The following is a 26,160-nucleotide window of genomic DNA, read 5'->3' on the forward strand; positions in this document are numbered from 1 at the left end:
CGGAAGCACCATGCGGCCTGGGCGGGGCGCCGCGCGAGCTTTGGCTCTATGAGCGCATGCGGCCGTCTGGAAAGCGTGGGCCTCGGTGATTGGGCCCCTGCGGCCACGTGAGGGCTGGTTGAGGCAGGCCTGCGCCGGTAGCCGAGTGATAGCACCGTGCATCTTCTACCCGCGCTTGTCGCTACTTGGGGAAGGGCAGTGCTCAACCTCGGGGCCAGGAATTGTGTGATGCCACTGCTTTCGTGGGCCAGAGAGAAGCGGGGAGGAGGAGGGTTGAAGTTTACGCAGTGGCTTTATCAGCAGGCAAGGGTGTCCCGAAAGGGTAGGGAGAGACCTGGCTAAATAGAGAATTGCGTGCCTCACAGTGTCTATTTGTGGAGTAAATGAAACTGCTCAGAGGGGCTAGGTTTCTCTGTAGTGCGTTTTTTGTTGTTTTTTCTCCAGCGTGGTTGAAGAAATGTGGTCCTGGGGTCTGGATAACTAATACGTAAGAATAGGTGGGTTGGAATCCTAAGATTCCTTCCATCCCTCTTACTGTTGAGCCACCTAAAAGGTCTTGTAAGAGCCAAATATTAAAATTTTGTTTCATGTTAACGATATATATGCAGAATTGAAATGATAAGAGAAAATAACGTTAGGGAACCAATAGCCTTAATTGTAATGTGTAGGAAATACCTATAAATTTTTATATATAATGTTTATTTATATTGCATACTGTTTTCCATTGGACAACGAATACTAAAAACAACCTATGCTTAAAAGTTAAACATACCAGGGGCGCCCTGGGTGGCTCAGTGGGTTAAGCCTCTGCCTTCCGCTCAGGTCATGATCCCAGAATCCTGAGATCGAGCCCCGCATGGGGCTCCTTGCTCAGTGGGGAGCCTGCTTCCTTCTTGCTCTCTGCCTGCCTCTCTGCCTACTTGTGATATCCGCCTGTCAAATAAACAATTAAAATCTTAAAAAAAAAAAAAAGTTAGACACCAAACTTCACATCATTTAGAAAATAAAACATGTTACTGCTGGCTTTTCCCAAATAGTCACAAGTTGCAATAACTTACCCATCTCAAAATGAATAAGAAGGAAAAGGTTGGTTTCCTGAAGATGGACATTAAAATTTGAGTGCAAAAAGTTACCCATTTATGGGGCACTTGGGTAGGTCAGTGGTTAAGCATCCAACTCTTGATCTCCCCTGTGGTCACCATATCAGGGTGAGGAGGCCAAGCCCCCTTTGGAGCTCCACACTCTGCTCAAGATTCTCTTTCTCCATTTACCGCTAATCCCCTACTGGTGCACACACTGTCTCTCTCAAATAAATAAAAAAAAAATTTTTTTAAAGTTACACCTTAGTTAAATGTAGTGTAGATTTTGGACAGGAAATCAAATTAATACAAATACTACATTTCTGAAAACTAATTTTATGCAATGCTTCAGGAAATGCTTTGCAGCTCTTTAAGGACTGGTCTTGAACATGTGTTCATTCTTTCTTCATTTTGAGCAAGAAAGAGAGAGAGACAAGTGGTGAGGAGGGGCAGAGGAAGAGAGAGAATTTTAAGAGGGCTCCAGGCCCAGTAGGGCTTGATCGCATGAGCCTGAGAGATCATGACCTGAGCTGAAATCAAGTGTTTGGTGCTTAACTGGTTGAACAACCCTTGAGCAAAGTTGAGCAAGGCCTTGAACCTTCATTCTTAAAAAATGTCTTCAAAGTACACAGACTTGCTGAAATGGCTTTTTAAAGTACATAGGCATGGTAAGTTTTAGCAAATACTTGTTGAATGATGTATTATGTATTAGAAAGTTTACTACTATGCTATGTAGGTGGAAATTATTTTTATTTCAAAACTCATATTACAAATTATTCATACTGTCTCCAACGACTTAAATATTGTAAAATAGCTTTTTCTGTATTCTTTATCTTTCCCCAGGATCTTCAAGGTGGTCATGATTAAATTCTATTCCATTTTTATATAATTTGAAAATTTCTTCCATTATTTTTGAAAAGAGGATATAGTGGCAGACTGAATCTTTGGTTATCCAAATGTTGTTGTTGACTTAGAGCTTTCATTATTACCATTAAGATGTTTTCATCAGATCTTATTTCTAAGTAGCTTGTTCTCTCTGGTGTTTGTTTGCTTTTTTTTCCCCCTAATTTCTAGATGTGCCCTTATTTTCTAAAATCTTAATCCTTCTTGGGTATATTTATGATCTACTGGTGGGTTACATATTATTCCAAAATTTAGCACCTTAAAACAATTGTCATTTTATCCCATAATTGCTATTGGCTAGGAATTCAGATATTACTTAGCTGGATCGTTCTGGTTAAGTATTTCTCATGAGGTTGCTGTAAAGATGTGAGCTGGGGCTTTAGTCATCTGAACGCTGGCTGGAACTAGAGGATCGACTTCTAACATGGTTCAATCACATGGATGTTGGCATGAAGCCTCAGTTCCTTGTCATGTGAGTCTCTGTAGAGATGCTTAGTGTCTTTCTGAAATGGCAGCTGGCTTCCCTCAGAGCAAGTGATTTATGGGAAGGAACAAGGAAGAAGTTACAATGCTTTTAAGACACAGTGTCAAGAGTTACATACTTCATCATATTCTATTAACTATAAGCAAGTCACTGAACCCATCCTACCTTTAAGGGAAGGAGAATAAAGTTTTACTTCTTGAAGGGAGGACTATCAAGGAACTTGTAGATATACTTTAAAATTGTCGTACTGGGTATCAGTGAATCATTTCAATCTAAATATAAAAGTTTCTCAAGTTCAAGGAAGTTTTCTTCTATTATTTTAAGAATTGTGTGTAATTTCTATTTTTATATGCAGATTTTAAAGGGTTTTTAAATTGAGAAGTTTTTATGAAGGAAATGGTGCGGCTCTGGCTAAACTCAGGTAGAGGTGCCAATGGAAGGATAATGGTATATTATAAATCTCAGATATTTACCACACCAAACATGACTGTACTTTGGTCATTTTGCCTTTCCAGTATTCAAAACAAACCTCTCAGTAACTCATCATTTTTAAAAGCCAAGTTAACTTCTCAGGAGTCCAGGACATAGGAGTCAACACTGGCTAAAAGTTTCTAAACTAAAGCTTGTGATCATATTGCCTATGACACAAATAAGAAAATCAACAGACTGATAGAGATTTGTTATCTAGAGGTGCCTGGGTGGCTCAGTCGTAAAGCGCCTGCCTTCAGCTCAGGTCACAATCCCAGGGTCCTGGGAGCCAGCCCTGCATCGGTCTCATCGAGGAGCCTTCCTCTCCATCCCCCTTACCCCCTGTTTGTGTTCCCTGTCTTGCTGTGTCTCTCTCTGTCAAATAAATGAATAAAATCTTTTAAAAAGTTGTTACCTGAAATCACTCAACATAATACAATTGCCCTTGACTTTTTACAGGCTAGCCAAGAAAGTCCATACACTAGCTAATATATCTTGTACCGATCAAAAAAAAGGTGAAACAATTAGTCAATTTTTTAAAGACCACTTGGTTAACTAAAGTTGATCAAACTGATCCTTGATATTTATTCTCAAGTTAGATGTAGACGTTAGACGTCTAAAAAATTAAATACAAAATAGTTTCCAAATGTCTAATGATATTTATGATTGTCTTCATTCTTTATGCCTTTCCCCATCATCAGCCAGAGTTTTGTTTTGATTTTTTTGTTGTTGTTTCGTTTTTAAGTAAGCTTTACACCCAACATGGGGCTTGAACTTAGGACCCCGAGATCAAGACTTTCATGTTCTACCAATTGAACCAGTTAGGTGCCTCATGCCAGGTGTGTAAATATTACTACATGTCTATCCAGAGCTGATACTCAGTTGATAATAACTCATCAAAAAGAAAGCAAATCCTTTTCAGTCAGGTGCTCTCCTATCCTATTCCTATTTGACCAAAAGCAGGTTGGAGATGAGGGGTGGGTCAGGAAATTCCGATATGGTGTAATCTTGGTTTAACTAATGTGTAGGTGACAATGTAATGTGATACCAGGTGTTACACATGGTAAGTCAGCTGGTCATACTACTATATTCTCCACATTTAAACTCTCTCAAGGCTTACTGGAGGATCCATGATAACTGAAATTGATTTCCTTGAATTTGATGTGGCAGTTTTAAAACATAGCTTCCAAGGTCTTTATCATTTTTCCCTTTGAGAGGTGGAATCTCTGTCCCTTCCAATCTCTTTTGGAACTGAGTATCCTCCATTAAGGGTAAAACTGTCTGGAAAGGAGCTAAGTAAGGCCCATGGCTCTCAGGTGTTGGCTGAGCTGCCAAGTCAGCAGCATCAACTTGGTTGCCGTGTACAAGAGCTACACTGAAAATGAATCCTCCAGCCTCAAGTTAAGCTTTGTTTGCTGATGCCACATGGAGCAGAAATAAGTCTTCACTGCTAAATGATGCCCAGATAGTGATTTCTTTCTCAGAAGGCCTCATAGTACTCTTGTGGGACAGACTGAAACACATCCTTACAAACTGAGGCATGCTCTCCCACTAGGCTTTCAGGATACCTCCGCAAACATGGAGCAACTCTCACTGTGAAAACCAGACTGACGCTGCATGGGACCTTTAGCCACTACTCTTACAAACAGCAGTTCCTTTTGCATACTTAATGGCCCTCACTCACTTCTGGTAATACCGTTCTTTTTTCCTGGTCTTCCCTGATGGAGGTGTTCTGGTGAAGCTGGTGCAACTGCCAAATCACCCCTCCTGGTGGTAGCCACAATCCCTTCTTGCTTTCAATTGCTTTCAATCCCTCCGTACTTTCCCATTCTCCCTTGCACATGCTCCAGTGATCAGAAGGGTGAACACAGGGTCCATCCTAGGCCTATCAGAGTCCATTGTATGAATTTGCTAAAATTCACCAACAAGTCTCATATTGATGATATGACATATCATATTGGTGATATGGTCCATTTAGGTTCTTTCATGTTTGATGGTTGGTTTTCACTATCCCTCACACATACGTATATTTTACAAGTATTTTAGAAGTAAAATTTCTGGGTGAAAATGTATATTTAAAATGTGATAATAGTGTCAATAGACTTGCAAAAATTTTTGTGCCAATTTACACTTTAACTGTGATTAATCACATCTGCTTGGCCACATTAACACTATATTTCAAATCTGTCAGTCTATAGCAGTTTGATAAGTACAAATGTGATGTTATTTTAGTTTGTATTCTTTTAATGATAAAAACATATGTTTACATTTATATGTATACATATTTTTTAAAAAATTCATTTATTTTTCTTGCAATCTGAGCCTGAAGCTCTCAAAAGTAAGAATGAACTACATCAGAAAAGTTCTGAATGGAGAAAGAAGATATGGTTTATATATACAGTGGAATATTACTCAACCATCAGAAAGGATGAATACCCACCATTTACATCGATGTGGATGGAACTAGAGGATATTAGGCTAAGTGAACTAAGTCAATCAAAGAAACACAATTATCATATGGTTTCAGTCATATATGGATTATAAGAGATAGCTTAGAGGACCATAGGGGAAGGGAGGGAAAACTGATTGAGAAGAAATCAGAGAGGGAGACAAACCATAAAAGACTCTTGGACTCTGGGAAACAAACTGAGGGTTGCAGAAGGGGAGGTGGATGAGGGATGGGGTACCTGGGTGATGGGCATTAAGGAGGGCACGTAATGTGATGAACACAATGTTATACATAACTAATGAATCAATGAACACTTCATTAAAAACTTATGATGTACTGTATGTTGGCTAATTGAATTTTAATGAAAGAAAAGTTCTTATCACATACTATTATGTTATGGTTAGTTAATATCAACCCAGTTTTTGATCCTTTGTTGGTATTTTGTTTTTCCACCTCAAGGCTTATGAAATTTTCCTTTTCTTAGAGTTCAAAAATTTTATCACAACTGGATTTCTCTCTTAAGTTTTCTCTCATAACTTTCTTTTTTCTTTTTGATCTACATTATTGGGAACTTCCAGACCAAGTCCTTCAAAGACAAATCGGAATTCTTTTCAAAAATTTTTAAGTAATCTCTACACCCAACCTGGGAGTCAGACTCACAACCCCAAAATCCAGCATCACGTGTTCTACCAACTGAGCTAGCCAGGCGCCCTGATAAATTGTAATTGTACAGTTAAAATTTCTGCACTTTGGCAGGGCTTAGGGAAAGGTAGGGGTGAATAGATGGAGAACAGAGGAGGTTTAGGGGACTGAAACTGCTCTGTATACTAAAATGGTAATTACATGTCATAATGTATTTGTCGAACCTGTAAAAGGTACACCAGCAAGAGTCAGCCCCGATATAACCTATGGGCTTTGGGTGATAATGATATGTCATTGCAGATTGTGGAGGATGTGCATGAGTGGGGACAGGAGTATACGGGAAATCTCTGTACTTTCTGCTCAATTTTGCTATGAACCTAAAACTGCTTTAAAAATAAGGCTATTTTTTGGGGCGCCTGGGTGGCTCAGTGGGTTAAGCCGCTGCTTTCGGCTCAGGTCATGATCTCAGGATCCTGGGATGGAGTCCTGCATCGGGCTCTCTGCTCAGCAGGGAGCCTGCTTCCTCCTCTCTCTCTCTCTCTCTCTCTCTCTGCCTGCCTCTCTGCCTACTTGTGATCTCTCTCTGTCAAATAAATAAATAAAATCTTAAAAAAAAAATAAGGCTATTTTTAACATATGTAAATTTTATCCCATTAAAAAGAAGGACTGTAGAAAATTATTTGTATGAGGATTGGGGATGGTGGAAGCTTGCTGAATTAAGAACAGCAGATTATCAATGACTCAGAACTGATGGGTTTATTGGGGGATTATTTTACCAGTCTGTTTATTCTGTACATACTCAAAACTCTCCATAATGAAGAAAAACAAACAAAAAATAAATTGGTTAATGACTGTTATTAGTTCTTCTATTCAGTCAGTTTTAGAAAACAAAAACAGAAGCAGAGAGAGTTTTACTGGAAGGATATTGACGGTGTCCCAGAATCAGTAGAAGGCTGGGAGAACTGGCTTAGCAAAAACACAGGAACTATAGCTCAAGGCTAGACAGAAGGAGCTGTGGATTACAGGAAATCTGCCAAAAAACTGCTCCTCTGGCAGACCTGTGATCTCTTGAGCTTCCAAGTTTTTCCTGGGCTCTGTTACAAAAACGAACACCACCATCTAGTGGCCCCTTTTGCATCTATGTGTGGTTACAGATTTCTTGACTGGTTTTCCAACGCACCGTCATCTGAATGTTATCTTCTATACATCCTTCAGAATTTTTTCATTGCTTTTTTGGGTAATGTTGTTTGTGGAGAAATCAGGTTTATTGTGGTATAATTTAGAAAAGTAAAATTTTACTTTACAGTTCTGTACGCTTAGATAAGTACAACCTATTTTGACAAATAGTTATGTGACCACCACCACAATCAAAATATGGAAGATTTATCACTCCAAAAAGTCTCTTGCCCTGTTTTGAAGACCATCTCTCCATCTATCTTCCAGGCCCCAAAGCCCCACCGATCTGTTTTTTCTCCCTGTAGTTTTGCTTTTCTAAAATGTCATATAAATGGAATCATACAATATGTAGCCTTTTGAGTCTGGCCTCTTTCAGTTAGCAAAGTGCATTGAGATTCATCTATGTTGTCACTTGTATTGATAGTCCTCCCCCACTCCTCACCCCCTTTCTTTGTTTTGGCTGAGTAGTACTTTTCTGTATGGATGTGCCAGCATGTGTTTATTATTCATTCACTAGTCCAAGGACATTTGAATTTTTTCCAGTTTTGGCAGTTATGAATAAAGTCACTATAAACACTGTGTACAGGTGTTTGTGTAAACATGTTTTCATTTCTTTTCTTTTTTTTAAAAGATTTTAAAATATTTATTTATTTATTTGTCAGAAAGAGACACAGTGAGACTGGGAGAGAGAGAAGCAGGCTTCCTGCTGAGAAGGGAGCCTGATGTGGGGCTTGATCCCAGGACCATGGGATCATGATCTGAGCAGAAGGGAGACGCTTAGCAACTGAGCCACCCAGGTACCCCAGTGTTTTCAGTTCTCTTGGGCAATTACCTTGATTAGGGGATTGCTGAATTCTGTGATATATGTATATTTAACTTTCTAAGAAACTGCCAGAATGCTTTCTAAAGTGGTTATGCCATTTCACACTCCAACTACCAACATTTTTTTCTGCTTGTGACCTCCTACATGATTTTCCAATATTGCCATGTTTGACTCCTAAATTTTTTCTTCTGTTATATTGTGCGATTTTTAGATTGGGAAGATGATACCAAAATATTTTAAGTAGCACATTATGTTTATTAACTATTTGTAAGGACTAATTATTGAATTTTATCTCCCCCTTTCATGACTGGGGTCTTGATGTTGTTTGTTTTCATTTTAATATTGTTTTAGAGATTCACATATCTTTTATTTTTCTGTAAAAATTTCCCCATATCGTGCCTGGGTGGCTCAGTGGGTTAAGCCTCTGCCTTCAGCTCAGGTCCTGGGATCAAGCCCTGCATCGGACTCTCTGCTCAGCAGGGAGCCTTCTTCCCCCCCCCACTCTCTCTCTGCCTGCCTATCTGTCTACTTGTGATCTCTCTGTGTCAAGTAAATAAATAAAATCTTTAAATAAAATTTCCCCATATCTTGCCATGTTTTAATGTACACGGTTTTCAAAATAAGGACAGAGTACATAATCCTTTAGTGAATCATTTCACAATCATATGTTGTATATTTACAATGTGCTAGTTATGACACCATATTCTGAAAATAACTAATATTTTTATGGTGCTATCATTTAGAAAAAAATGTTTTCATATATACTATTTAATTCTCTGAAAGTTAAAATACAACCACCAAAAACCAAACATTATTTGTGTGTGTGTGTGTGTGTGTGTGTGTGTGTAAAATAGCAGGCAGTTAAAGGGCAGAGAGAAATATGAGAATGAATGATAGGACAGACAAAAGATGAGTTTAATTGGCTAAGAGGTGAAGAAAGCTGGAGAAAGAGGTAACAAATATGTGAGGGGGAAGTTGGGAAGTGGAAAAAAGAAGGACATTCGGTGACTACCAGATTGTGTTACGCTATTTGTCCCACCCTGAAATTCCCCTGGGTATCCTTAGGAAGTAACTTCACACTTTTTATAGACTTTTGAAATACTAATTAACTGGTTACCTACCTTTTCCAACAAGCGAGTCCAAGAGAAAGAATTTTACTTTGGGCAACTAACACTACTAATAAGGAAAGACATCTTAGATAAAATGGGAGTAGGTATGGAAATGAAAACTTTGTGAAGTTTCTCCTTTTAGGAAAAGCAGCTATTCTTGTAACATGTCCTAAGAAAAGTGGGGTCATGCTGCTTTTTTCTAGTTACCTAAGATTTTTGGTATCTTGGTTGAAATGAGGTTCTGAATGTGCAGCTGATTCCTAGGAAAAGGTAAAAATAAAAACTTCAAACCAGGGGCGCCTGGGTGGCTCAGTGGGTTAAAGCCTCTGCCGTTGGCTCAGGTCATGATCTCAGGGTCCTGGGATTGAGCCCCACATCTGGCTCTCTGCTCAGCAGGGAGCCTGCTTCCCCCTTTCTCTCTGCCTGCCTGCCTCTCTGCCTACTTGTGATTTCTGTCTGTCAAATAAATAAAATCTTAAAAAACAAAAACAAAAACAAAACATCAAACCATTGTTTGCAAATTGAGCCTGGTATTTATATGAATATTATGATGCCTACTGCTAGTATACTAAATTCGTGGATGTTATGTGAAGATAAGTGATTTTAACATATGAAAACAGCTTAAAGTCCTAAGTTTAAAAATTCCATGCAGGGGTGCCTGAATGGCTCAGTTAAGCATCTGCTTCCAGTTCAGGTCATGATCCCAGGGTCCTGGGTTCCAGCATCACGTCCTGCATTGGGTACCCTGCTCAGCAAGGAGTCTGCTTCTCCCTTTCCCTCTGCTCCTGCCTTCCACTCATGCTCTCTCTCATTCACAGTCTCTCTTAACTAAATATATATTTTTTTAAATTTAAAAATAGTGGTGCCTGGGTGGATAAGTCAGTTAAGAGTCTGCCTTGGGGGGCGTCTGGGTGGCTCAGTTAGTTGGATGACTGCCTTCGGCTCAGGTCATGATCCTGGAGTCCCAGGATTGAGTCCCATATCGGGCTCCCAACTCCATGGGGAGTCTGCTTCTCCCTCTGACCTTCTCCTCGCTCATGTTCTCTCTCACTGTCTCTCTCTCAAATAAATAAATAAAATCTTAAAAAAAAAAAAAAGAGTCTGCCTTGGGCTCAGGTCATGATCTCAGGGTCCTGGGATAGAGTCCCACGTCAGACTCCCTGCTCAGCAGGGAGTCTGCCTTCCTCTCCCTTTGCCCCTCTCCCCTGTTCATGTGCTTTCTCTCTGAAAAATAAATAAATAAAAATTTTTTAAAAATTTAAAAAATAAAAATTTCACAGAAAGCATTATCATTATTTGTGCAAAAACAGAAAGCGTACTGCTTTTCAAAACCTGGAGGACTTCATTTTCTTCACCCTCACTGCAAGCTGTTTTATGAGTCACTGTGTTTCATTCCTATATTTTTTATTTTTAATATACAAATACTCCAAGAGCAATATTATTCACAACAGCCAAAAGGTGACAGCCACCCAAATGTCCACAGGTGGATAGATGGATAAATAAAATGTGGTATACACACACATGCACTCAGTAGAATATTATTCAGCCTTAAAAAGGAAGGAAGTCCTGTCTCGTGTTATAGCATGGATGAACCCTGAGGACATTATGCTAAGTGAAATAAATCAGTTATTAAAAGATGAATACTGTATGATTTTGCTTATATGAGGTATCTAAAGCTATCACATTCATAGAAACAGAAAATGGAATGGCGGCCACCCAGGCTGAGACAAGAGGGAAATGGGGAATTGTCCATTGGGTAGAGTTTCAGTTTTCAAGATAAAATATGGAAATCTGCTGTACACAATGTGAATATACTTAGCACTACTGAACTATTCACTTAAAAATAGCTCAGGTGGTAAATTTTCCATTCCATATTTTTACCACAATTTAAAAATATATATATATACCACCAGTGAATTTATACCCATGAATTTTATAAAGGATAACCAGTTAAAAAACCCTTCAAAATTATAGCACTGCAAATAGATGGAAGAAACAGTGGTAATAGGGCTATTAGTCTGCTTAAATATATACCCAGTGATACTTGTGGCTTTAAAGAAGATTTTGCAAAGTGTATTTTGAATGCTTAATGAACAATAAAAAGGCTAGAGTCAGTTGGCCTGTTTTGAATCTTAGTTTTCTGGTTTACTGGCTGTATAACCTTATGCTAGTTAATTTGTGTCTCAGTTTTCTCAATCACAAACTAAGATGACAAGGAGATAATGATAGTACCCATGTCATAAGATCATTGTATTAAATGTGCTCATATATGTAATAATTTATAATAGTGCCTCAGCATATGAAGTGTTCTAGCAGGTTTATTCAATGGTCTTCTGCTTTAACAAAACAGTACATTTAAAGATAGGAATGTATCATATATGTGTGGTTATTTTATCATAATTATTCCTTTATGAAAAGATTAACTACAAGTTTTTTTTTAAAAGATTTAATTTATTAATTAGAGAGAGCACACAGAGAGAGAGGAAGAAGCAGAATCCCTACTGAGCAGGGAGTGTGACATAGGTCTCAATCCCAGGACCCTAGGATCATGACCTGAGCTGAAGGCAGACCCTTAACTGACTCACCACCCAGGCACTTCTAACTGCAAGATTTTTAAACAGTGAGAGTCTATGGTGTGTGTTGTCTTTTGAAATTTCGAAGTGATTTCAAACTTATAGCAAAGTTGCAATAACAGTACAAAGAGCTCCCATATACCCTTCACTTATTGAGAGCCTTTAAGTTTTGCCAATTATCCTACAATATCCTTTGTAGCAAGAAGATTCAATCCAGGAGCATGTATTTACTCAGTTGTCATTTCTCTACTCTCCTTCAATCTAGAACTGTTCCTTAGCCCTCCCATGACCTTCATTTTCTGAGATGACTATGCTAGTTGTATTTTTCTGGGCGTTGCACCACATTTCCAGTTCCACATACTCTTCTAGAATTCTGTCTCTTAATCTAGACAATCGCTGTGCCTCAGTCTATGAACAAAATATAGAGCAGTACACCTGTGTAACTTATAAGGCTAGGTTAAAAAGGCCATGTAACCTTCTATCTGGCTCTCTCTTTCACACAGACACATACACACACTCCCCGGGAGTCCTGAGCTGATATGCAGAAAATCCAGTTACCCTAAAGCTGTGATGATGAAGAGACCATAGAGAAGTAGACGTGTCAGAGGGGCTGCAACTGTTCCAACCCTCAGTTGTGTGAGTCTTCCAGATCAGGTGCCACAGGTGTGAGTGCAAAAACCTTCACATGATTCTAGCTCCCAGCCTTTAAGGCACTCTAGCTGAGGCCGAGTGGAGCCAGGCTCTGGGCTGTACCAGATGACAGCTTAGAACTGAGAAGGGCTATCCCTGCTGAACCTTGTCCAAATTGTAGCAAAATAAAGAGTGTTGTTTTAAGCCACTAGGTTTTAGGGTGTTTGTTACAAACCAGTAGATAACTGGAATAACTGTAGACTCATTATTTTGTGGAATATCCCTCCAACTGGATTTGCTTGATGTTTACTCACAGTTGGGTTATGTATTATAGGCAAGACCACTGATGTGATTCAGTGTTTGGTTCACTGCATCCATCGGATAATGTATGAAGTTTATTTGTTCCATTACTGTTGATGTTAACTTCAATCACTTGAATAAGGATGTACCTTCAGGTTTCTCCACAATAAAGTTACTCTTTTTCCATGTATGATTATTTTGTAGAGAGATATTTTGAGACAATGTAAATAAAACCTGTTCTTGATCCATTTTTCATCCATAAATTTTCCACCCATTGATGTTTCTTGCCTGAATTTATTATTTCTATGAAGGTTGCAAAATGATTTTTTAAAAAGATTTTATTTATTTATTTATCTGTCAGAGAGAGAGAGTGAGAGAGCGCACGAGCCCACAAGCAGGCAGAGTGGCAGACGAGGCAGAGAGAGAAGCGGGCTCCCTGCCAAGCAAGGAGCCTGATGTGGGACTCCATTCCAGGACCCTGCGATTATGACCTGAGCCGAAGGCAGCGGTTGAACCAACTATGCCACCCAGGCATCCCAAAATGATGATTTTATAATTCAATTATTCCTTTGACTTTTATTAGTTGACATTGTTCCTGTATTACAAGGAAGGGTTTTCCGTCTATTTAATCAACCATCCAAGGAAGGGTTTTCTCTCTATTTAATCACCCATTTATTTATATCATCATACACTGATGGGTTCCTAATCTAGTCAGTGGATGTAATATGTTTACCAATCTTTTATTTTGATATATTATCCCAGATTTGGCTAGTAAAAGTCCTTTCAAACTGACTTCTGTATCCTTCCGACATGGCCCCATTATTCTCTGAGTAGATCCTAACTTTCTGGCCCCAAAGGATGTTCCTGGTCATCTTGTCCCTCCTCTGTCCCCGAAATCAGCCTTTTCTCCAAGAAGACATGGTTCCTCTTGTTGAATAGTATTTAGAAACCAGTATCTGGTGGCTTGGTTAGCTCATTGCTACTGGGATCATACTACTTTATGGACTTTTCTGTGCACAGAGACAAGTAAATATAATAGAGGGTAGTGAGTACTAATGAAAGGGAAAGGAGCACAAAAAAGGAAAAGACAGAGTTTTGTGGAGGGAACAGAAATATTCTAGACAGAAGATATTTATGTGCAGAAGGCCTAAGTCAAGAGAGAATATGTCATTTTTAAGGAACTAAAGCACTATGGCTAGAGTAGAGAGAAGGGGTAGTGGTAAGAGAGAAGGAAACAAGGTAAACAGGGGATAGCCAAAGCTCAAGACAAAGACCAAATGAGCAATGCTTAGAAGTTTTAAGTTCATCCTGAGAGCAATGGAGAACTATTAAGAAGATTCCAAGCAAGGGATATATGATCAAAATAACTTTTAAAAATATTTTATTTATTTATTTATTTGAGAGAGAGAGAGAGAGAGTGAGAGCGAGAGCGAGCATGAGCAGGAAGGGCAGAGAGAGAGGGAGAGAGAGAATCTCAAGCAGACTACACACAGCATAGAGCCCAATGCAGAACTTAATCCCATGACTCTGAGATAAGGACCTGAGCCGAAACCAAGACTTAGATGCTTAACAGACTGAGCCACCCAGGTGCTCCCCAAAATCATTTTCAAACAGTTGTCTTTAATTACAAAACAAACAATTCACATATTATCCTAAATACTACATACTTTCTTCCATATTTTAAGTTGGCATCTAATATTTTTTATAAACTTTAAAGTTAATTTTTGTAATGGAAAGTTTAAAATATTTCAGTTTGAGAGATGAAATGACCTTGGATTATACCTGAAGTATTTTATGATATGTACTCACCAAATCTGAAAAGTCATGTGGAATTTCTATCTGTGGATTTTATCAAATGTTATCTAAAAAATGTGTTAGTTTCAGAAACTATAAAATTACATTTAGAATTATCAACATCACTAGTCTTTGTTGCCTATGTTGTTCTGAATTCTGGACAATTTTCACCCTTAACAAAACTATGTATGAGACAGGTAAAGGACTTACAGTTTCAAGATACTTCAACTACTCATTAAAAGAGGTTTCTAGACTTCCCCCTTTTGCCAAAGGTGGAGTATCAGGAACTGGATTTACCCTCCTGTTGAAACAGCAACAGTAACAATAAAAAGTCAGACAAAATAAATGAAACAATGGTTTTGAAATACTGAATATCAAGCATTAAAGGACAGTGAACCCTGAGAGACAGGAAACAAGAGATGAGCCCTTCCATTACCCCAGCTTACTGTCTTGAGAATCTCTAAACTATAGACATAACTTAACTATTAATAATCACATTAAATGTAAGTAGTCTAAATACTCCAATTAAAAGAAATTGGCAGATCAGACAAAAAAGCAAGATCCAATTATTTGCTGCCTTTAAAAAAACGCTTTAAAACATAACATAAATACAGAAACAGGTTAAAGAGTTGCAAAAGATAGATAATACAAATAACCAGTCAAGAAAGTGGGTATGCTATTTTATTTTATTTTATTTATTTCTTTTTAAAAGTAAGTTCTAGGCCCAAAGTAAACTTGAACTCCTGACCCTGAGATCAAGAGTCACATGTTCCACCAACTGAACCAGCCAGGCACCCCAGGCATGCTCTTTTAATATTGGACAAATGTCAGAATAAAGAATATACCAGGGGCACAAAATGTCATTTCATAATAATAAAGTAATCAATAACAATTCTAAACATTTGTGACCCTAATAATAGTATTTCAAAATGCATGAAGCACAAACTGATAGAAGTGTAAAAAGTTGATAAAATCACAATTATAGAGATTTTAGAACCCTCTCTCAATAACTGATAGAATAAATGAACAGAAAATCATCAAGAATAGTCTTGAACAATATTATCAACCAACTTAACCTATTTGCCATATATACAACACTCTACATAACAGCAGAATACACCTTCTTTTCAAGTATACACAGAACATTCACACATTCACCAAGACAGACTATATTCTAAGCCATAAAACAAACCTCAATACATTTAAAAGGATTCAGATCATGCAAAATATATTCTCTAATCACAATGGAATTAACTTAGAGGCCAATAACAGAAAGAGCTCTGAAAAATCCTCAAATATTTGGAAATGGAATAACACACTTTTAGATAACCCATGGATTGAAGAAAAAATCAAAAGAGAAATTAGACACTGTCTAGAATCAAATGGAAATGAAAATATGATATATCAGGATCTGTGGGATATCAGTAAAGTAGTTCTTAGGGGGGAAATTATAGAGCTAAATACCTATATTAATAGAGGAGAAAGATCTCAAATTGATAATCTCAGATTCCAACTTAAAAAACTAGAAAAAGAGCAAACTAAACACAAAATAATAAGAAGAAAGGAAATAAAGATTAAAGTGGAAATCAATGAAATAGAAAGCAGAAAACAAATAGAACTAAGAGGTGTTCTTTGAATCAATAAAATTGGTAAACTTCTTTCTAGACAGACTGTTGAGGAAAAACAGAAAGCAAAATTACCAATATCAGGAATGAGGAATTTGATATCACTACAAAGTCTAGATATTCAAAGGATAATAAGAGAATATTATGAATAACACTTTGTCTATGAATTTGACAACTTAGACAAAACTGACAAATTCTTTGAAAGACACAAATTGCCAAATCTCAGTCAAGAAAAAATAGATAACCTGAAGAGCCCTATATCTTTTAAAAATTTACTTTGAGTTAAAAACCTTATTACAAAGAAAACTTTAGGCTCAGATGGCCTCATTGCTGAATTCTACCTGACATTTAAGAAAGAAAGAACAATTCTATATTAACTCTTCTGGAAAGAATAATTCTACACAAACTTTCAACTTTATTCTCTGAGGCCAGCATTACCCTGATAACAAATCCAGTTAAAGACATTACAACAAGACGGCAAGCTAATATTCCTCACTATCATAGAAGCAAAAATTTGAAAGCAAGATTTAGCAAATCAAATTCAGTATATAAAAAGGAAAATATATAGGGATGCCTGGGTGGCTCTGTTGATTGAGTATCTGACTCTTGGTTTTGGCTCAGGTGATGATCTGGTGATGACACTGGACTGAGTCAGGCTCCACACTCAGCATGGAGTCTGCTTGAGGGTTCTCTCCCTCTGCCCTTCCCCCCACTCACTTGTGCACATGCACGCACTTGCCGGCAGGTGCTCTTCCCCCCTCTCTAAAATAAATACCTCTTAAAAAGTGAAGAGGAAAATATATCATGATTACTTGAAGCTTATTCCAAGAATGTAGGGCTAGCTTGACATTTAAAAATCAACCAATCAATATAAATTACCACATTAACAAACTGAAAAAAAGAAAAGCCATATAATAATCTCAACAGATACAGAAAAAGCATTTGACAACATCCATTCCCGATCAAAACTCTCAGCAGAACAGGAATAGTGGAGAACTTCCTCAACTTGATAAAGGGAATCTATGAAAAACCTACAGCTTATGGGTGAAAGACTGAATGTTTTCCCTCTAATGTCATGGTTTCAGTGAAACTGGGTACATAAATTTGAGAAATTTTGTCTTGGACTTGTTGAATTTAGGGCCCAACATGCCATTGAGCATTTGACTGGGGATTTGCAGAGTAATATGTATCTGGAACTCAGAGGAGAGAGCTGTCATAGAGCCTATTAAAGGATATTTTAAAAGTGGTTTTTATTTTTATTTTATTTTTTAAAGATTTTATTTATTTATTTGAGAGAAAGAGAGAGCACAGAGGGCAAAGCATACTCCCTACCAAGCAGGGAGCCAGATGTAGGACTCCATCCCAGGACCCAGAGATCATGACCTGAGCCAAAGGCAGATTCTCAAGCAACTGAGCTACCCAGATGCCCCTAGTTTTGATTTTTAAACAAGTACCCCAAAGAAACACAGCTGAAGAATAAAATGAGAAGAGGGTAGTGAATGGAAATATTGAGGAAAAGCGACACATAAGCTTCCTCCTGTAGGACAGATACAGAAAGAGGGGCAAGAAAAGGTGACCAAAACAATATCAATTATAATTAAAAACAAAACAAAACAAAACAAGACCAAGAACAATCTTACAGGTGAAAAGACACTTCTATGATATCTAAGAGAAATCCAGTTTCAAGAACAAGGGAGGGGTCAAAAGAGTCAAAAGCTGCTGAAGAACTTTAGATATAAGGATCCTGGTACCTTAGCAACAAACACAGATGACCACTACAATATATTTAAAATAGGTATTATCTAGTATAGATGGGCTTTAGCCAATCCTTAACGCTGGCACATCACATTCCATTCCATTCCATTCTGCGTGGATATTGATGTAAGCTGAGTCTCTCCTATTGGTTACCACCCTGGTCTCTTGACGCTCATGCAGACCTACCAAGAGAGCCCAGTATCCATGGCGTTAGAAACTTCAAGTATCCCCTTTTCAGCCCAAAAAAGGGTAAGTGAAATACATTGACTCAGGGGTCAATGGATTTTGGAACTTTTGTTCCCGATGGTAATAAATTGTCTATCCTTTTCCAGATCAAGTACCCCCTACCTCCTATTCAGAGAGGCAGAGAGGCACATTACCTCACTAAGCCTCAATTTCTTTATTAGTTAAAAGCAGAGGGGTGCCTGGGTGGGTTAGTAGGTTAAGCCTCTGCCGTCAGCTCAGGTCATGATCTCAGGGTCCTGGGATTGAGCCTGCATCGGGCTCTCTGCTCAGCTGGGAGCCTACTTCCCTCTCTCTCTCTGCCTGCCTCTCTGCGTACTTGTGATCTCTCTGTAACTAACTAAATAAAATCTTAAAAAAAAAAAAGTGGGCAAGAACGTAAATCCTACCTCACTACCTTCATTAAATAGCTTAGAATAAAAAGAGTTCTTTTAAGTCAGGGTTTTACTCTAGCTCCTTGGTACTTGGACCCTGACCCATAGCATGAGCTCAGCAAATGGCTGTATCGTAGAATTGAATATTTGTTAAAAAGGCCTTGTGAATCTGGAAGCTGTTCCAAGTGTTATTTATTTTCCAACCCCGATTTAGTTTCCCAGGTGACCAAATTTAAAGTAATACCTGATCTTGCCGGTAGCCAAGGAGTGGCTGGAAGGACTGTAGCCTCTCTCCCACAAACCATCTGGATAAAAACACTGGGCGCTGTGCAGAGTTTCGTGGCCGGTCCCCTGGCCCAGCGTCCCACCAAATTGCTGCTCGCAAACCTCTTCCTTTTGGAAATTCTGCACCCCCTGTAGAACTTTTGCGGACCCGCGTGATCAAATTTCACTTTGACATCCCTTGAGAGGTCACGACGAAACCCTTCCCAGTAGCCTTGGCTGCCCCATGCCCCACAGCCTGAGATGGGGCCGCGACAATGGCTAAGGGTTCCCCCAGGGGCCCAGCTCTCGGGAGGCTTCCTACTCCGCTCCCCCAGCCTCTAGCAGAGGTCCAAGGCTGCCAGCCCGCAAGACTACTGAACAAGCTTTCTGAGGCTCGGGTTTTCCTCAGAGGCGGGCCTTCGCGGCGGAGGAGGGGCCGACCGTCTCGGGCTCCTCCTCCTCCTCGCCAGGCCCCTTGCCCGGTGCGGGGGCGGGACGCGAGCAGGGCTGTTGGGTGGGGGCTCCTCCCCGCCAAGGGCCAACTAGAGGAGGCGGAGGCGGGTGGGGTTCCTCCTGGGGGGCGGACTTTGGCGGCGGAGGCGGGGCCGGGCGCCGAAGGCCCTTCTTCCCGGGGACGGGCGGGCTGGAGAAGCAGCGGGTTTATTTTCCCGGAGGCTGACCTCGGCGGCGGGAAAGGACTTGGGGGGCGGGGCCGGACCCCGAAGGCCCCTCCTCCCGAGGCGGGCTTATCTGGCCTCGGCGGCCGCTGCCGGGTGTCCGCGGTTTGGCTACTTAACCGAACGGGCTCTGGCTCCTCCCAGTGGCCGGCCGGGGCGGAAGCAGGAGGCGGGGGCAGCGTGCGCGCTGCTGGTCTTCTCTCCCGCGGCGCTGGGGCCCGCGCTCGGCGGCTGCTGCTAGATTCGGCGCCTCGCAGTCGGCTAGCTCCTCTCCGCGCCCTCCTGCTTCTAAAACCAGGCCTCCTCCTCAAGCCCCAGCCCGCGGCGTCGACCCCGCGGGCCCTCTCCCGCCCCGTCTCAGACTGTGGCCACCGCTGCCGCGGCCCCGGCCCCGGCCCCGATGGCTCTGTGCAACGGAGACTCCAAGGTCAGTTCTTTGGCGCGGGGCTCCCTGCCCCACCGCCTCCGGGCGTAGGCGAGGCTTCGGGACCAGGGAACCATCACTCGACCCCCCTCCCCCCAGCCGTCTGCGCAGCCCTGCGGCCCGGGCAGCTGCGCGTCGGAGAGTCCCCGGTCGGGGCCTGTGGCAAGCTTTCTCCTCGGGAGCGGCAGGTGCTTTGTTGATTTTTGTCTGCGTGTCGGGGTTCCTGCGCCCGCTCGTCTCCGGGCGTCGGGGAGGGCGTCAGCTGCGGCGGCCGCGCCGCTGGCCCTCGCCTCCCCCGCTCCGCTGTGAGGCTGGGAGCCCGAAGAGCGTGGCCGGAGGGCGGAGGTTGGGAGGCAAGCGGGTGTGTGTGTTTGCTTCCTCAGCCCTCACCCCGTCCCTTCGGAGGCTGGGGAGCCTTCTGTGGACCACCTGGGGTCCGCGGAAGGCAAGGCAGGGTCGGGGCCTCGCGTGCGGCGTTTAAGCTGTGCTGGCCTCCAGTCTTCCCGCCTCCCCATTTCCCGCCTGCCCTCGGTGAGGCCCTCCGCGTTTTCCAATGCCGGCCTTGGGGTCCGCGGCGGCGAGGCCGGCCCTCGGTGAGGCCGCGTGATTGGAGCTCTCCCCCGCTCCCTGGTCCTCCGGTCAGTCCCCGGTCAGGGCCGGTGACCCGAGGGTCGCTCCCTCCGCTGCACCCCCCCCCCCATCCTTCTCCGAGGGCAGCAGCGTGGGTCTAACCCCGCCCCTAGCTGCTGGCTGCTGCTTTGGCACGTTTGTTTGCGGTGGATCCGCTCCCCACGGTGGCGAGCCCTCTCCCGGACGTGAGCCGCGGCCACCACGTTGCGAGGGCTGGGGCAGTGGGGAGTCCCGGGGTGTTGGAAAAGTTGCCAACTTGATGTGGGGAGAGCACGTTTGGGTCGCCGCTGCGCTTCTCGTCGCTTCCAACTCACTTTTTTCTCTAGACCCTCCTCTTTGGTCTCGCTTCTGAATGGAGCACCTTCGCTTTCACTTCTGTATTGAAATTTTCGTTGGTTTGGAGTTTTCAGACCCTCACAAAGTCGATTTTGTCTGCGATAAAGTGCATAGTTTTGAACTGGAGATTAACTTGAGCAAGATGTATCTCCTGCACACTGTTTAGAGCTTGGCTTTAAGAAATTACTTAAATTTTATTCATGTGTGTGGGATTTTAAAAGTCAGGTGGGAATTGGTGTTCCAAGTCAGATAGTTACCTTATTCAGGTGGTGGTCTCTTTAAATGGTGGTGTCTAAGTGTTCCATATTAGGAGGTTCTCTCCTACTAAGATTGCTTAGTACTTTCCAAACATTAAAAAACTATTTGTTGAACAAATGAGAAAAGATAAGGTACCGATATGTTCTTTTATTTATTTTTTAATTTTTAAAGATTTTGTTTATTTATTTGAGAGAGAGAGAGAGAGAGAGAGAGATCACAAGTAGGCAGAGAGGCAGAGAGAGGGGGAAGCAGTCTCCCTGCCGAGCAGAGAGCCTGATGCGGGGCTCAATCCCAGGACCCTGAGATCATGACCTTAGCGGAAGGCAGAGGCTTAACCCACTGAGCCACCCAGGCGCCCCTGATATGTTCTTTCAAATCGAGAAAATTAATGCGTAGACTACGTGAAGCTCTTTTCTCAGGATTATAAAGGGAAATGAAGACCGTCAAACTTGGCGTTTTGGACCTCAGAAGCTAATATAAACCTCATTGTACAACTTTTTCCTGTACATTAGCTCACTTGCAAAGCATTTTTCTATTTTGAGACTTAAAACTTACCTTTGTGCTAGTGGAGGAAATGACTGTACTAATAGGAGGACTCAACCTAATGTATAGACTTTGAAAGATACATGGTGATTTGAGAAGGGTATTTTCACAAAATTAAGTTCAAGACTCAGTTTCCAAGTTTATTTGTCCCGGGAGTATAGAACATCATTTTTTTTTCCCCTAGTTGATATTTTTGTTTTAACTTGCTTTTTAAGGAGAGCCTTGATAAATTTGAGCCTCAAGTGAATTGCTGATTAATTTTATTTCAAGGTCCTTTATGTTTTATAGCATACTCAAGCATGTGTTGTTTTTTTGTTGTTGTTTAGTTTTTGTGTTTTGGAGTAACAATTAGATATGAACTGAACAGGAAGCACTTTGAGGAGGAGCTGTCAGGGAAATAATGTATTTCATCAAATCTATTATTTCATGTACTCTTAAGGAGGAAAAAACTCCCTACAGTTAAACCACGATATGTCATTGATCATAAGAAACATTTCAAGTAAAGAGATGTGTAAAAAATGAGATAATATGCATAATAAATTAGGTGAAATAAGATATTTTTAAGAGATCCACCTGGAAATCTGAGTAGGCATCTCTCTTCCATAGTTTACCGCTGAACCACCCTTCCCTCTGGAGTGAAATATAAGTACTGTGCCCAAGCTAACTTTGTACATCAATTTAACTCTGAAAGTTCTGTGTAAATCCTGGTTCTTAAATTAAAGTGGGAGGAAAGACCTGATTTTGATTCCTATTCTGGTGCATTTCAGCTTGTATCAGGATTTTCTAAAATGACATTTTTGCACGATAGAAATTAGGGAGAGACCTAAAATCTATAAAAACATTTGGGCTGATTAATTATCCAAATCAGAGGTTATAGTTTTCTTAGTTAAGGAGTTGAGATAATGTAATTAAGAAGTTAAGATTTTATGTAATGGTTTATTTAAAACTTTTTTTTAGCTACTCTGTGTTATATATGAATAATATATAGGTCAAGTATCAGACATAGTAACTATTTTCTGTTTTATTAAGGCAGGATTATCAGAATATTGTTCTGGGCTACTTGGACTACTTGTCAAGTTTCCCACTTTTTGGCCTTATCTAAGCCTCAGACTCTGGAGTAGAAGTGGGACCTGCTCTATCACCTTTACTGAGATGTTAACTAGGGTAAATCATACTTGAATTAAAGGTGTTTATAAATTGCCTGTGAGATAGAATCTTTAACAACATCTGTTAAACTTTTAAAATTGGCATTTTTAAATATATTTTTTTTAAGTAAGACAAACCAAATTTTATTTTTTTGTTAAGATTTTATTTATTTGAGAAAGTGAGACAGAGGGGCGCCTGGGTGGCTCAGTGGGGTAAAGCCTCTGCTTTTGGCTCAGGTCATGATCCCGGGTTCTGGGATCCAGCCCCTTATCAGGCTCTCTGCTCAGCGGGGAGCCTGCTTCCCTCTCTCTGTCTCTGCCTGCCTCTCTGCTTACTTGTGATCTCTGTCAAATAAATAAATAAATAAATCTTTGTGGGTGGGGGAGAAAAGAAAGAAAAAGAAAGAAGTGAGACCAGAGAGAGCATGAGCCGGGCGAGGGGTAAGGCTGGATCCCACTGGGATCATGACCTGAGCCGAAGGCAGCCTCTTAAATGAGTGAGCCATCCAGGCGCCCCTTTAAATTAAAGTTTTTGAATTGAATTGAGAGATAACAACATTTTTTACCTGGGATGCATGAGTATTAAATAACTGTCCTTTTATGATAACTTTATAGAACTTTTTTCAAAGGTCAGAGGTTTTTTTTTTTTTCCTGCTTCAGATTTTGTTCAGATATTAAGATATTTATCTAGGTGCTCAGTTGGTTAAGTGTCTGGCTCTTGATTTTGGTTCAGGTCATGATCTCAGTGTTGTGAGATTGGGCCCTTCATGGGGCTCTGCGCTGGGGATGGAGCCTGCTTAAGAGAGTCTGTCCCTTTCCCCTTCACACTTATCTCCCTGTCTTTTTTCCCTTCCCTGACCTTAAAAAAACAAAACAAAACAAAAAACTTCATCTAGAATGTAAGAGCTGTTACAGACAGAAGAAATAGCTTTTTTTTTTTTGTTGTTTCCTGTTAGACTTGGAAGGTTTTGAAATTCCTCCAGGAACCTCAGATAGCCTTGTCTTTATCTGGGCCAACTTGTTACTTAGGGAAGATAATTGTCTTTTAAGTATTTTTTTTAAATGTAGACTTGTTCAAATGTATTTGATACTTTTAAAAGGCTGTTTAATGATTCCTATTTCAAAGGATGCTATTTAATGTAATGAATACTTATTTGCTATACTGAAGAATATAATTTACCTCTGTCATGGTGCTTACAGTGTGTCTTCATGTTTCGTACTAACCTAGACTGTTTAGATGCTCAAAATGAGTAAAGTCCTTAGGGATAAAACATAATTCTGAAGATCTTTGTGAATCAACAGAAAAGTAATCATTTCATAGAAATTTGAATCTTTGTATAGCATGTATAATTCTGGGTTGTGTAGAATACCTTTTTCATTCTTATTGTGAAATAGAAAAGTTTCTGTATTTTCTTAAGAATCACAGTGATTCAAAAAAAATAGCTCTACTATAGTAGTAATGTGGTGTTAGTTGGTTTTCTAGTGGTGGATCCTTGCCATGGCTTCATGGTCATTGTTTTGAGGACCAAGCAGATGGTTTATATAGTTGGTGTGTGCATTCCCTAATATGGTACATTATAATGTCATAGGGAGCAAGGTGTTTGGTTATAGTAGTGTGACCTTATAATTCTTTGTCTAAACTGGGGAACTTAAACATAAGAGGAATTGCTAAAAATTAATGATAATTGATGTAAAATAAAATATTACCAAAGAAAAATACTTGTGGTTTTATACAATATAGTAAATAAATGGCAAAACTCTTGTAGCAAGAATGCTCAAATTACTCTCACTCTCTCTGGACATCATGCATGAACATATATATATATCTCTTTCTTGCATATACTTTACAGATGCCTTATTCATATTTCCCAGTGACCAGATGATGCTGGCCAGAGGTTTGGTGCATCTTGCAAGTTGAGCAATGGCTGTGGCACTCAAGGCTGGATAGAGTTATCTACCCTTAGAGGTCCCTGTCCAAGTGTACTTCCATTTTATTAGGAAAGGATCTGGTAAAAGAAATGGGATATCAGGGACGCCTGGGTGGCACAGTTGGTTAAACGACTGCCTCCGGCTCAGGGCGTGATCCTGGAGTCCCGGGATCGAGTCCCACATCAGGCTCCCAGCTCCATGGGGAGTCTGCTTCGCTCTCTGACCTTCTCCTCGCTCATTCTCTCTCTCACTGTCTCTCTCTCTCAAATAAATAAAAAATAAAATCTTTAAAAAAAAAAAAAAACTTTAAAGAAAAAAAATTAAAAAAAAAAAAAAAAGGGGGGATATCAGTGGTTGGCTTTCAGATTGAACCTGAAGTTAGAAGTGAGAACTCTGTGTTCATTATACCTGTACTCCGCAGAACTAGAAGGTGGGGAGTATAAAGTGAAAGTGTAACAAACCCCATCCTATGTTACTTTAATGCAGTTATTCATAGGTTAAAAATTAACAGGTTCAAAAATTAAGACTCTGAGATAAATGGATAGGTGTAGGAATAACTTGTAAATTAGGACAGTCCAGGCAAACTGGGCTATATGGTCACTCCAGTTATAGAGCACATATTGCCCTGAGTTTGGATCTTGGATCTTGATTTCAATAGTGACATCTATTTAAATTTTGGCTAAAATTTAATCCTAATGTGTATATTAGAATATTTCTGAATTAGTAACCGTACTAAGAGTTTATGAAATTCTTAAAAATTGTGTGTCAAGTTACTTGTTTTCTAAAAGGTAAGAACCAGCACTGTTGAAATTGACCAACAGGTAAAATAATCTGTTCTAAGCTACCATAACATTTGCAGGGGATGTTTCCCCAAACTTCTAAAGCTGCTTGGACCTGCAAAATTCTGTTATTCTTGTTTGTCACAGGAGGACAATCCTTTTGTCTCTTAAAACTTAACTGAGATCTATGTAAATTTAAATCACTTTCACCTTGTCTATAATCGGGAGAACTAGTTTTAGTAATTTTTATCCTCTAAGTGTCATTATGAATATGAATCTAAGACTCCAGTATTGTAAAATGCAGCTTTGAACAAATTTTGGATGAAGAATCCCTAACTAATTTGGGAAAATTTAGATGAATATAAAAGTACTTAAAGATAAATAATTGTTTTTGTATGTTTATTGGTAATAGTGAAACTTTTTAATGCTTTAATTTTCCCCCCTTTAACATTTTCTGAAAAATTTCAAACTGACAAGTTAAAAGAAATTTTAGTCAGCATTTAGGTATACCACCTAGATTCTACTCTTTACTTTTCTTAAAAAAATATTTTTATAACTGCTTTATTGAGATACTCATATATCATAAAATTGTGCTGTATAAAAGGCACAGTTCAGTTGTTTTTAATGTACTCACAGATATGTACAGCCATCAAACACAGTTAATTTTGGAACATTCTCATCACCCCCAAAATAAATCCTGTACCTTTTAGCAATCAGTCCTCCTTTTTCCTGGCCTGCCTTTCTCTCC

General features: G+C 40.1%; 1 protein-coding gene across 1 annotated transcript in view; it reads left to right on the top strand.

Moving 5' to 3' along the window:
* Window positions 1-19,622: 19,622 nt before the first annotated feature.
* The window catches only part of GMPS (guanine monophosphate synthase), a 90,528-nt gene continuing 83,990 nt past the window's right edge, over window positions 19,623-26,160 (top strand). Inside the window, exon 1 of the mRNA XM_044251649.1 lies at window positions 19,623-19,795. Coding sequence (XP_044107584.1) covers window positions 19,769-19,795 — 27 coding nt within the window. The 5' untranslated portion in view covers window positions 19,623-19,768. The remainder of the gene's footprint in view (window positions 19,796-26,160) is intronic.

Source organism: Neovison vison, chromosome 6 (genome assembly GCF_020171115.1).
Source record: "Neovison vison isolate M4711 chromosome 6, ASM_NN_V1, whole genome shotgun sequence".
In the NCBI taxonomy this organism is placed as follows: domain Eukaryota; kingdom Metazoa; phylum Chordata; class Mammalia; order Carnivora; family Mustelidae; genus Neogale; species Neogale vison.